Source organism: Enhydra lutris, unplaced genomic scaffold (genome assembly GCF_002288905.1).
Source record: "Enhydra lutris kenyoni isolate GAN:26980312 unplaced genomic scaffold, ASM228890v2 scaffoldscaffold2, whole genome shotgun sequence".
NCBI lineage: Eukaryota > Metazoa > Chordata > Mammalia > Carnivora > Mustelidae > Enhydra > Enhydra lutris.
The window spans coordinates 84,127,096-84,141,038 of NW_019154086.1; the positions used below are offsets into that span (position 1 = coordinate 84,127,096).

A 13,943-nucleotide genomic window follows, 5' to 3' on the forward strand; every position below is an offset into this window, starting at 1 on the left:
TTATTAGCTATTAGCATACATGCAAGAAATGCACTTATGCCTTCTAATTTATTAGTTTCCTTGCACTTTCTTATTGCTGTGCTTATAGCTATGCCACAAAAAGCACTCAAGCAACATAAAGTTTCTGACTTACGCCTTATAAAGCAAGAAAATTCAAATAACCGTTATATTACATCATATTTTAGTTCGGATGCTATATGAAAAATAAACCTCTGCAATGCTTGGAAAATTTTTTTTATATCATTTGGAAGATTCCTAATGCATACTGAAAAGAAATACTGATGGTATAATTCAAAGAAAATTTCCAAGACTCCTTTTTATCACCTGAGAGTTTAGTGAAGGGTCAAAACCGTTTTTCTTCACTTTACTAGTTGAATACTATTAAGATTTCTTAAACGTGTTTAAGGCTTCATTAGTTTGTTTTGTAAAGTAGCTTCATTTAATTCACATTTTAGAATCTTTTTATAAGTGCATTTAAGAAGTACAGCCATAGAATAGCATGGATCATGCCAAAGTTATTTTGTTTCAGTAAAACAAACAAACACAAATTACTGATCTATTATTAGGATGAATCTCACATTTCTTTTAGGGAAAAGAATCGGATACATGAAAAATTATGAAATTGGTACTCAATTCTTCTCAGAAACCCAAATTAGATTAGGCCGAAGAGCCATACACTTGTAGTCATCATTTTATTCTAGTTGCAAATGCAGTGGGTGTATCTTTAATTAGCATCCTTTAAAACAAATAATAAATTATTGGGTTAAAATTTTAACAGCCAAACAATTAATAAGACCATCAGCCATTTGAACTGTTAGACTGACAGGCTTAGACCCATTCACCCCATGCTGAGAAAGCCTTCCCAGAAAACACATTTGCAGAAAGAAATGGGGCAAAGGAAAGTAATGGAGATAAAAGCTGAATATTTTTAATCACTGGGCCCATTATTGATTGTGTGAGAATTTGGCCAAGAGTGAGTTATTGAAAATTTAATGGCCATCTCAGTTGCAGCTTGGCTATCACGTAAAAAGAAAGCATATTCCAATTAATCAGCAGAGCCGTGAAGGGAAAGGGAAAGAACGGATAGAAGTGGGTGAGTAGGAGCCTATTCTCGGCTCTGCAAAAGAAGCATCGGGAGAAAGTTCTGGTAATTGAGGATCCGAACTGTGGTCATGCATGTTATAGAAAGCCCTGTAGTCAGACTCACTGAGGAGAAAGAACAGGAGAAAAATAGCTCAGTGTCTAAAGGACAAGACTCTCTCATGCAAAGTGTGGACTCAGAGTCTACCAACCTGTTCTCGTAAGGCTGGTTCCATCCAGCCTAAAACCAGCTTTATCTGCTGCTGCCACCAGTGCTTGTGCAAAGCTGCCGCTGGCAAAGATGGCGCCATCTGAGGAACTACCTACACTAGATCTATGACTAGAAAAGTTACGGTCCTCATCAGATGCAGAGCCCCATCCATTTACCATTGAACCTAAAAACAAATGTAGTTGTCTAGTGAGTGGTACATACTGGATAGTCCATCTCCTCGCACACACTCCACTAAGGAACAAATAGGTTGCCTCAACTCCTCACTCCTCCCCGAGGCAAATCTGGTTCCATCCTGACTTCCGTAGCCACATGCAAGCCTCCTCCACGGTTTAAACATTCCTAGTGCGGGCGAATGAATCTCCAGTAAAACCTAAACCTCTTTGCAACGCATAAACAAAACATGTTTCGTATGGTTCCAGTCTTATATTGTTTACATTATTACATAATCGATTTCTGAAAGAGAATTGCTATGTATACCTTCAGCCCTACAATTCAGAGAAGAACACTTTTATTGAAGTAAATTATAGTGTATTTAAAGTAAACTTATCAAGGTTTCAGATGAAGAAAGAGGGTGAATATATATTTTGAATTTAAATAGACTCAAACGATAATTTCCAATCAATATACACTGGTGTACTGTGGAGGGGCTAAAATTATTTCGAGATTTTAAAATACAAATGGAAATAATCAGGAAATATAACAACAAACAGTATAAACCAAAAAAAGGATGAATAGTATCAGAGCATACAGGCTTAGAACAAAGAAAAAATGTATCTCTAAAAATTTCTATTAATTTCAAAGCTCAGGATGCCTTCTTTGCTTTTTAATTGTTTTAAGCACTCCAGGTTTCTTTTTACTATGAATCTTTGTTTTAGAAAATTAACCATTATGAGGGATGTAACTGGCCTTCATATGGATTTTTCTGCAAAACACAATATGGCGATAGAGGAAAAGAATTGTACTTTTATGTGTCAAGAGCAGCAAAACACGAAGATACTGAGAAGTAACTTTTATTCTTAATTTTTCAGCACATCATTTACAAGTTTAGATTTTTTTCTTAGACCAAGGCACACGGAAACCTTAATCTATTATTTAATACAATTAATATTACAATATTTAAGCCATGTACCATTAATTTATGACACAATAAAGTGCCACATATCTCCTAGCCTAACTTTTTAAAAAAGAGGCAAAAAAAAATTTATAAGAAGCTCATTTATGGTTTCTACATCAACCAATTACATAGTCACAAAAAAGAGATTAAAAATAGATTTTCCCCCCCATAGATTCCCCACCCCCCTTTTCTCCAGCATTTAAGAGACAACAGTCCAGTGAAGAGTGTTGGTGTGATGCAGTATTTGTATTTTTGGCTGAGGTGCCAGGATACAATCATACGGGTTCATGCACTTTCAAGAGAGAGAAAACAGAAACCAAAGGGTTTAGAAGAATCTGAGAAGTTAAAAGGGTGTTAAGTGTAGCAGAGAAAGATAGAGTTTTGATTCTATTTGCCAAAAGCACAGAGATGCACTTTTTACTTTCCAAACAAATTCCCCTGACACAGGCCACTGCAAGGGAGCCCAGATAACAGCAGTCACCGAGCCTCCTCTGAGAGAACCATTTCTGAGTTAATAATCACAAGTCAAGGACCAACAGCCCAAAACGAAAGGAGAAATGATGCAGTGGGCTTTGCAATATAATGCTATGACAGATAAGAAAAAAAATCAAAGTGATTCAGTCAGTGATCACCGGAGAATACGAAACCCTAGAACTGAGGAGAGTTTTGAAAAACGTGAAAATTCTGTCCTGGTCTCTCCTACGCACCCGTTTTCTGTATTTCCAAATGTCCTCTGAGCATCTACAGCTAAATCTTTGTCAGCTCTCTGAAGAAACTCCCTCTCCAAACAAGCAACTCCTTTTTCTCATCTCCAATTTCATTCTTAGGTGCCTGCTGATTTCCTTCTGGTCCCTTCTGTCTTTCTCATTGTCATCTGAAGTAGTTTTCTCATTTGTCAAGTAATTTTGTTCCTCCCTTCAAAACCATTCAGTTTGCGAATGACACATCTGGATTCCAAGGTAAGAATTTGAGCTCCTTTAGTATCTAGCCCAGCCTCTCTTTCCAGCCCTACACCCTCTTACAGCCCTCGTAGTCCCACTGCCTGCCCCACATCTGTAGCATTATCTCTGGTCCTTTCGACACACCTCCGGATTGTCACCAACTCGACTGACCACTGCCCAACTTGAAAGTCCAAATCAATTTCCCTTTTACCACCTTGATTACACCTCACCTTTAACCTTTAGGAAGAATCAACTTCTCTACTTGTGTTTTTCAAACAGTATGCATACAGTAGCATATCAGGTGTCTACAAACTATAGTTCGTTGCATATGAATGTTTCTTATTCTAGACAGTGGAATTCTGGAAATGAGGGACTCTTACTCATTTTCATATTTCTTCTATGGGGGCTTTGCCCAGTAGAAATTCAACAAACATCAGGCACATTGAATTCAGTGTCTTCAATGTTTCTCATTATTCACCATAAATCCTATATGTAATTCTATCCCATGTGCCATTTCCTAGCAATGAACTTATTTTATTTACAGAAAAAATATATTCCTAAGAACTTGTAGAAAATGTATTAAGTAGGAATATAATGTCAGTCAACTCTTGTTGACAACTTGGACAATAGCAAAAGAAGTGAGTTATTACCTGAAAGGGAATACTAAAAAATTAATTAATATACATAGCTGTGCTTTGATATACTTGAGTATTAATATTTATCAATATCTTATTCAAAGTAAGATAATAATGTTATATGAAGTGGCGATTTGCTTTTTTTCCCCTGAGTTCTCCATCCACACTCAACCATGTATTTTAACGTACTTAGCCCATTTTTGTTCGTTTTAATTCTTTCTCTGCTATAACCAGCCAAGAAATAATTGGTCTTTTTTTTTTCCTGTTCAAGTTGTTTTGCTGTTTGTTTTGAACTTCAGGATTTATCATTATGACAAATACAGTCTCTGAACCTGAAAAAGTAGGAAAAATCCTACACCACAGCAGTGTCACTAAAGAAATGTGATCTTATGACCTCTCTTAGCAGAGTTAGCTTGAGTTTCAAAAACACCATTTATCTCCTGTGGTAATGAGTCCTTCATATGCAGCTTGCAGATTTCAACCTACAAATTTGCCAGTCCCTAAACAGACCAGCTACTTTGCTGCCTTTGTGTCTTTGCTCTGACTTTATCTCCACCGTTAATGTTCCTTGCCATGCCCTCAGAAATCTCAGTTACTCATGAAATTTTCTTTGGTGCTTTCTTTTTCCTTTCCATGGGAAGAAAGAGTAGCATGGAAGACATGGCTTTGAGTAGGTTTTGGTCAATATAGAAAGAACAACAACTCTGTTTTCTTTGCTACTCCATGTAAGAGCTAAGAAACTAGAGAGATGACTTCAAAGTCGAAAAGACAAATGCTACACAGGCTTGGCCTTGGTAAGCATCAGGAAGCCTCATTACCCCAAGCTAAAGAGGGGCAAGTGCCCTCAGGTTAGTACAGTTGAGTTCACCTTCAAAATGGAGGGCAAGAAGGAAACGAAAGAAGGCAATAAATTTTCTTTCTTCTTTGTCCCTCACTCTTTATTTTTGATAGCCTCTTTTCTCTATTTAAGTACGATCTATGGAATGGGGGTACTGGTGGGGAATATTTTAAAAGAAAATTTGCAATATACCATGGAGAAAAAAGTATAGAACATATATTAAATTTCTTGCATGCTATAAAATTGTTACATTTGTTTAGCAATCACTGATTTCACCTCTCTGTGGCTACCATTCTTGCTCTTTCTTTAGATTTAAGCATCAGGAATGATCTGAACATTTGTGGAAACCATTAAAATAAAAGAAGACAATGATAAGAAGGAAAGGAACACATTGATTCACGAATTAGAAAGTAAGCAAGTTTGGGGATAACGGGTTTTACTTTCCTAGATGTAAATAGAAACATAAAAATTAAAATGAACACCAAGTGAATGAGTTCAGGTAGAGATTCTTTACAAATTACAAGCAATCCATACCAATTTGACATGTTATAGCCCCAAACATCATCAATACATATTTAAACATTTAGTGAAAAATGAATTTATGTCACATAGCCAAATTTATTTGTGTTTACATTTTCAATCTTTGGAAATTTCTCAGGTTTAAAGTTGCTGAAAGGCCAAAAAAATCTCAAATTTATTCAAGCTATTAAAGAAGAACTGCATATAGGACATTAAGTTGTTGCTCAAACGTTACTGAGCAGTAAAATACCATGATAAAATGGCATCTTGCTGTGTCTATATTACATCTTCAGCACTAAAATTAATTTATGATCAGTCATCAATTCATTTACATGTCGCTTTATGCTAAGTCCTTCCTTGCTGATAAATGCTTATCCTTAGATCCATTAAGCTAAAGTCTGTGCTTTATAATATGACCCTGCTAATTGTTGCATTACCATTTTTATGAGATACAAAAACTGGCTGTCCCCCATTTTTTCAGCCAATATTTAATCCAGGAACTCTCCTTATTAAGTGCAATCAGTCTAAATATCTATTAAATAAAATCTTCAGCTCTAAGTGTCTTTGGACAAATCAATCCATATCTTGACCTCTGCTTAAATGTAGGAAAACATCTCTAATCTTTAGAAATCCTTCTTTCACTCAAACATATTAAATATGCAAGGATTCCACCTACATTTCTCAGAGGGAAAGAATATGTAGTATATATGGAAAGCAAAATAAGTCATTACAAAATTTCTTCCTTGGGACATATGGCACCTGTTAACTTGTCCCACTCAGATAAAAATGGAATATATGATATTCCCCTTTTATCTGTTAAATTCTGAAGTATATGTTTAATTTCTTTTTAAATACGTCACAACTGTTGAAGTAGCCTAAGGAAGTGATTTAATTATTTGTAGCCTTATCTCTGAAATTCCCCTAATTCTAAAATATTTTCTTTGAGTTTGTGCAACAAAAGCAAGGCATCAGGTCACACTGTCGAGTGGCCAATTATCTAAAAGCTGTGTGGTCGAGGAAGGTGGTGAGGCTGCCAGGTTTTATTGTTTTCAAAACAATCTGGTTTGGGAGTTCCAATAAAAACCTCCAAGGACATAAAATGAAGAAAATATAAAGCCACGATTTCCTTTCAGCCATAATATTTATGTGGGGTCCAGCAGTTAAGGAAACTTTTATTCGTTTCACTTCATGGCACTCACTCTCCGTTGTACTTTCTGTGATCAGTGAAACAGTTAGAATCTTGGCACCAGGTACAGGACATTTTCCCTCTATCCTCTCTCACATTGCCTTCTGTTTCTTTTTTCCTGTGGTGGAGTTATTAAATTCAGGAAACACTTACCCTGGACTCCCATCATGGAAGATACAGAAAGAAGTATTAACTCCCCTCCCTGTCCTGTTACCCCAAAATGGTGGATTTGGCATTAAGGAGGAAATACGGCAAGCATATTCCTGAAGACTGAAACAACTCTGGGTGTTTACTTTCTAGCCCCAAACAGAGTGTGATGTGCTATAATCAAGATAGTTTTATACTTTATTACAACCAAATAGGTTATAGCATGAATTAAATTAAAAAGGAGATTTCCTATAAAAAGTGCTGCTACAGTTGATTTTTGTTAGCATGAGTCACTATAACTGAATATAAACTAAATATAAGAAAATAAATAATAAAAGGTACATCTAAAAATTAAGATTTTTTAAATCTTGATCAAGCCTATAGAGAGTAAGGACTAATGTTTCCAGAGATAAAACTATATGTTGTATTTGTGTGCATATATGTGTACATTTTTATTCATACGTGTATAAACACACATACGCATACGCACAGAAAGGAAGACAGAGCAGAGAGATGAGAGAGAGACAGAGATCCATATGTTGAGTAATAGGCCAGGAAATCATTTTCTTCTTAAATATGTTAAATTCAGAGATTAAAAAAAAAAAAGTTGGGCATATCCAGAGAAGGGATCATGATAATTTATCGTAAGAGTGAGAACAATTGATTTTGAAAATTCTTCTGCCATTTATCACGTGGGTAACTTTAAAAATACTTTGAACTCCTCTGTGGCCCAATTTCCTTTTCTATAAAATGAGAACAAAAACAGGGTTGTGACAGTTAATGAATTAATATATGTTAAAACTTTACGACAAGGATCTGCAGACTTTTCTATGAGGTGTCAGATACCTTATATTTGAGGCTTTGCTGTCTTTTTTGTTTTTGTTTGTTCCATGTTTTCTTAGAATACTTTAAAAATGTAGGAAATATTCTTAGCCCATGAAGCCACAACAGAAAAGCAGGCCACTTCCTTGGATAGTGTCTTGTACCTACTAAGGGCTATATATGTGCAAGCTAATATTCTTCTTCTTCTTCTTGATAGCATTATTATCATTATCATTATTATATCTAAATTCCTAGTCAACAGATTAGAAGGAATAGACATCTGATAGATGTTGGTTGCTGGTGGGGTTGGGGGGGCGGCGTCTGAATGGCTGACTCGGTTAAGCGTCTGCCTTCGGTTCAGGTCATGATCCCAGGGTCTTGGGATTGAGTCCACATCAGACTCTCTGCTCAGGGGGGGAGCCTGCTTCTTCCTCTGCTCCTCACCTGACTCCTACCCTCTCAACACACACACTATCCCTCTATCAAATAAACAAATATAAAATCTTTGAAAAAAAAGTTTGTGGTGGGAATAAATATAGTATAGCAGGTTTGTAAATACATTTTCCACATTACTGAGTTTTGGAAACCAAATGTTGATTTCTCCCTAAAATCCATGTGTTGAAACCCTAATCCCTAATGTATTAGGAGGCGGGGTGTTTGGGGGGCAATTAGGTTTAGATGAGGCCATGGATGTGGGCTCATCACAATTGGATCAGTGACTTTACAAAAAGAAGCTAGGGTGCCTGGGTGGCTCAGTCAATTAAGCATGTGCCTTTGGCTCAGGTCATGATTCCAGGGTCCTGGGATTGAGCCTCACACGGGGCTCCCTGCTCAGTGGGGATCCTACATCTCCCTCTCCTTTTGCTGTTCCCCCTGCTTGTGCTCTATGGCTTTCTCTCTCTCTCTCTCTCTCTCTCTCTCTCTGTCAAATAAATAAGTAAAATCTTGGAAAAAAAAAAAAGAGAGAGAGAGAGAAGGAGAGAGAGACAAGAGTTTGCTGTCTCTCTCTACCATGTAAGAACACAGCACAAAGATAGCTGTCTGCTAGCTAGAAAGAGGAACTCACTAGGAATCAAATCTCCTGGCACCTAGATCTTGGACTTCTCAGCCTCCAGAACTGTAAGAAATAAATACTTGTTGTTTAAGCCACCCAGTCTACTGCCTTTTGTTATAGCAGCCCAGCCAGGAGAAGACATGAGATTATGGCATATGAAACTACAGATATTTCCCTCTCTTCTTGCTTTTCCATTCATGACCAATTATTTCAAGATTAAAGAGGTCCATCACAAATTACTTTGTTGTTATGAAAATATTGGGAATTAATATAATTATTTTTTTATAAAGATGGGTTGGGCACCTTATTAGCTGCTGATATTACTTAATGTGGTTAAGGGCTGGAATGTAATATATCAAGTAAAATCCTGAATACACAGGCTTATTAACCCATCTCTGTGTTATCATTGGACTGTCATTCTGGTTGGCTTTAGAGTTTCAAGGAATGGAATAGAACTGTTTGTTCCATTTAATAAAAATGGTTATTAGTTTCATGAAAGTGAAAATCTCTACCAGGCGATTTAAGTCAAAGTAAATGCCTAATTTCCTCATACCACACACAAATTTAGAACCCCAAGTAATTTACAGTAAGATCAGAATCCTCTCTGTGGGCACTTACCATCTTAAAAACATAAAAAGCCAATGGAAACAGTGTCTGTTTTATTGCCTACCTCATTTAGCACCATTAAGCTAGCTTTAAGTGTCTGAAGAAAACATAAACATGTTAGGATAATATACATCAGTATGTTGATTTCCATAACATTTGGTTGGTACATACATTAACCTCGGGGACATCTCCATGTACACGTACATGTGTGCATGTGCACACACACTCTAATACACTTAAAATTCTATTTACACTCACTCACACACACACACCCCCTTGCATACACTCACATGCAGATAAAACCACAAACCCTATCTATACTCTCTCACACACACATCTATACACTGACCCATGCTTCCTACACACACATACTTTTTTGAGAAAACATATTTGCTCTTATTTTAATTTATATTTACTTACATTATACTTATATACTAGCAGACAAATTAAATCTTTGATCATACCTTCCCCACAAAGTTATCACAGAGCCAAAATGAAAAAAAAAAAAGGGAGAAGAAAAAAGTAAAGAGTTTCCTCTTTGGCTACTTTTTGTAGAGTACAAGTTCTTTCACTGAGATGATGTATTATTCATAGGGTAAATTCATCATGTAATACATACTTAGACAACCTGAGGTTTTTATACACGGCAGTAATTAAGCAGTGAATTCAAGGAGGAAAACAGACTGTTTTCTTAGCAATAAAACCTTCATTTGGAATGAACAGTATACTCACTACAAGGAGAAAGGCAGATTGGTTTTAACCACATTCACATTAAATACCCTAACATGTTACTAACAGGTGACCATGGAAATGTATGAAATAGCAGGCTTATAGATATATTTATCACCTCTGACACTATATATTTAATAAAAGAACTACATAGGCTATAACTGCCTTTTTTGGTGTTATTATTGCAATTCTTACTTCATTCCTAGTGGAAAAGAGTTCAGTCTCATTAGTGAGATATGCAAACATATGCAGAATTTTACCCTGAAGATTATGCTACAAATTCAGGCAAAGGGGCTTAACATAATAGTGCACTAATAAGTTAGCTCTCTGCATTCAAAGATTTAAACTTTTGCTCTGCCACTTTCAGTTGGATCAGGATTTGAAATCACAGCAGTGTATCTGCAGCTCTTAAATCTTAATTAGCCTGGCAAGCATACAGCCCCCAGGTAAGACGCAAAACAAACAAACAAAAAAAGGGGACTCATGCATCACACATTGTATTACTCAGGAAGGCATAGAGAAGAAACATATAGGTCTTTATCCTTCTCTATCACTGCCATAAAGAAGTTTCCCTCAGTGCAGGCTGAACTCTAATGCATACTGTGAGATCTGTGTAAGTTGGGAGCGTTGGAGTACAAATGAATGAAATGGAACTGTAATAAATGCCTCCAAGGATGAAGACGATATTATCAAGATGAATACAGAAAAGGGCGATTTTCTGAGAAGACCCAATGCCAGGCAAAAGCAAGATCTACGCTTGTGATTATGTCTTTCTAGTCCTATAGGAGACATTTGTGCATGTGTGTCAAAGAAGGGATACCTACTGGAATAGAAAGATGAAATTTTTGTGTTTCTCCATATTCACTGTGTACATATTAGGATTCAAGTTTTTTCAACAAAATGGGATAAACTTAAATCCTTGGCAATATGTTGCAGTCCTGGGATCATCCTAGGAGAGTAGCAACTGCTACCGTTCACATGGTGAGCAAAGCAGAGGACGCCGAAGAAGTAAACAGCAAAAATAACTGTATTTCTTGGAAGAGGAGCAATTATTGAATCCAAAGATATGAAATGTGTAAATGTATGGCTTATCTCACTATACATTTTTTCCATTCCAAAAATAATACCTTGTGCAACCTTAGAGAGGCTCATTCTGAAGACTTGCTGATCATTCATCAGTGAATGATTTTACAGAGTGAAATATTGAGAGGCATTTTAAGATTGCATTCACTTTGTATGTAGCTCCTGATAAACAAAATATATCATTTCTAAAAGTCAAGGTTTTTTATGTAATAGACTTGGTTCCCCAGTAGAGTGAACTTTTCATGAAAGCCCTGGATATAATTGAGTTTTCTTTCATGTCTTTAAAGCTTTTTAAAATTCATGAATTTTCTTATCATTTTTGCAGCAAAGCAAAAGTATTTCCAAATCCTTTTTGAATTTTGTGTTTAATATTAACATATTTAAAATGTTATAGAAATAGCTGGAGTGGAATAAATCTTACATAAGAAAGTATTTGATTTCTGATGCATTTTAATGTTATAAATAGGTCAGTTATTCCTATTAAATCAGTTCCGTTACCTGTCACAGAGCTGTCTAGATTGTCCATACTGGATCCGGGTGTCTGCTCTAGTGCTCTCAGGGGCCGGGGGATTTCTAAAGCTTCCTCCTCATCGTCCGCATCATCATCTGGAACATCTGTTTCCAAATCGGAAATCAAGGCTCCGGACATATAACCTAATGGTGGAACCGGGGGCTGTGGAGGTTGATTATTGCTTTGAATGTGCCTAGAATTCAAATAGGGGAAAAAAGGAATTCATTAACATCCTACCAAATTAGAATTAAACAGCATGTGATGGCGACTCATTTTGTCTTCTTGCTTTCTATTAACTAATTTTGGAGATTACAGTGCTTTCTTACATTTTAGCAGAGACAACGGGCTAAGGATACATGGCTAGTCAAAACAACAATAACAGCATTAACTAGTATACTCTTCCACTGGTATTTATGGGATAATACACAGAGAAAAATACAGACCCTACATTTTGTGCAAATAAATCATCCAAAGGAGAAAATGAATATTTGCCACAAATAACTGCTTAAAGCCCTTTTTTTTTTTTTTTTTGGTTCCCCCAGATATAATAATTTGGTTTACAGTTTAGTGTCAAAATTCTACTCGGCCTGTTTAATCTCTGTGACCTGCTAGCCCTTACAAAGAAAAAAATGTCACAAGAAGGGTTAATACCAATAATCCTTCTCCCAGCCAGGAGGACAGTGCCTGCCTTTCAAGGCTTTCTTCCTACACATCCTCCCCCACCCATGAATCAGGCTGAGTGGTGTTATCTGCTGTAACCCAGTTTAAAGTAGGAATGGCTGCTTTATGTTCTAGCTACTTATTTATGCCTCTGTTTTACCCACTAAAGTCTAAAACACCTCAAACGTGGGAAAGATTCATCTCAGCACTCTCTGTGTTTGGAACGTGAGGTGTGTTAACACACCCTTTGCAATGCATATGTAACTTTAACCTTGACTTTGTGAAGTAGGCAGAACTTGTATTATTCCCTTTGTCTTAGAATCTATTAAAGTGAAATTCCAACTTAAGTCACTTATTTCAAATGGCATGGCTGGACACTAGGGTTCAGTTGATTCATTTTGCGACTACTTAAGAGTTTCTTCTAAATTATAAAGGCCATGATATATATGAAAGTCATTGTTATCTGTTACTGTCATTAATGAGTGAATATACCACATGTATTAACACATTGTCTTTTTTTTTTTTTTTTTGCATCTGTACAAAGTATTTAAAAGACATAGGCTATTTAAGGCACATGTAAATCAAGTGTTATGCATTTTTACCCTACATTTTTGAATTAAAGATACAAGATGATTTTGAACACTTGCATTTTGGGGGAAAATAATTCATTTTTCCAGAATTTCTTTAACATTCCTCTCCCAAGTGTATTCTTCTTTTTTTTTTTAATTTATTTATTTGACAGACAGATATCACAAGTAGGCAGAGACACAGGCAGAGAGAGAGAGGAGGAAGCAGGCTCCCCGCTGAGCAAAGAGCCCGATGCGGGGTTCAATCCCAGGACCCTGGGATCATGACCTGAGCTGAAGGCAGAGGCTTTAACCCACTGAGCCACCCAGGAACCCCCCAAGTGCATTCTTTTTTTTTTTTTTTTTAAGATTTTGTTTATTTATTTGTCAGAGAGAGAGAGAGAGAGAGAGCAAGCACAGGCAGACAGAGTGGCAGGCAGAGGCAGAGGGAGAAGCAGGCTCCCTGCCGAGCAAGGAGCCCGATGCGGGACTTGATCCCAGGACGCTGGGATCATGACCTGAGCCGAAGGCAGCTGCTTAACCAACTGAGCCACCCAGGCGTCCCCCCCAAGTGCATTCTTAAACTTGCAACCAACTCCAATGTAACAACATTCTACATCTTTCAATGTTAAAACAAAACAAACCCCCCAAGATATTAGTTCTGGGAACCCATTTTTAATTTAACAGATCAGGAATCTGAGGTCCCAAGTCTTTATCTGACATTCATCATAGTTCATTCATGCAAAAATCAGGAAGTTTCTAAACTACTGGTATAGAAAATCTTGAGTGTTGATGATGACATCTTGTAAATGTTGTCTCAAATTTTGTTTGTGAATTAAGGTTGGACTGAGTCAAGTCATAAGCAAGAGAATATAAGGTGGTATTTATATACATGATTCATTTTTCTCTAATGGTGTGCACTTTTGTCCTGGAAAGAAGCAAAGAAACTGACATTCTAGTTCTACAGGATTGCTGACAACTCTTGAATGGAAAAAATAAACATTAAGGTATAAAATGGACTCCTCCAATGAGCAGAAGTAGGAGATAAACTGAAATAAGAAGAGGGTGCAAAACATTTATAGATCTCTTGTAGTGACAAGCACTGTACTATGCACTGCATGGGCCAATATGTACAGAATCCCTGGAGGTGGAGTGTGGGAATTAGCATTTTTAAAATGTTCCTCCTGTGATGCCGATGTGCACCTCAGATGAGGAGGACA

The 13,943-nt window shown here is 36.7% G+C and overlaps 1 protein-coding gene across 1 annotated transcript in view; it reads right to left on the reverse strand.

Annotated features, from left to right (window-relative positions):
• LOC111148368 (roundabout guidance receptor 2) overlaps positions 1–13,943 on the reverse strand; it is a 583,098-nt gene that overhangs the window by 12,368 nt on the left and 556,787 nt on the right. The window contains exons 24-25 of the mRNA XM_022504872.1: positions 11,485–11,690; positions 1,293–1,475 (exon numbers count right to left, since the gene is read on the reverse strand). Coding sequence (XP_022360580.1) covers positions 1,293–1,475; positions 11,485–11,690 — 389 coding nt within the window. The remainder of the gene's footprint in view (positions 1–1,292; positions 1,476–11,484; positions 11,691–13,943) is intronic.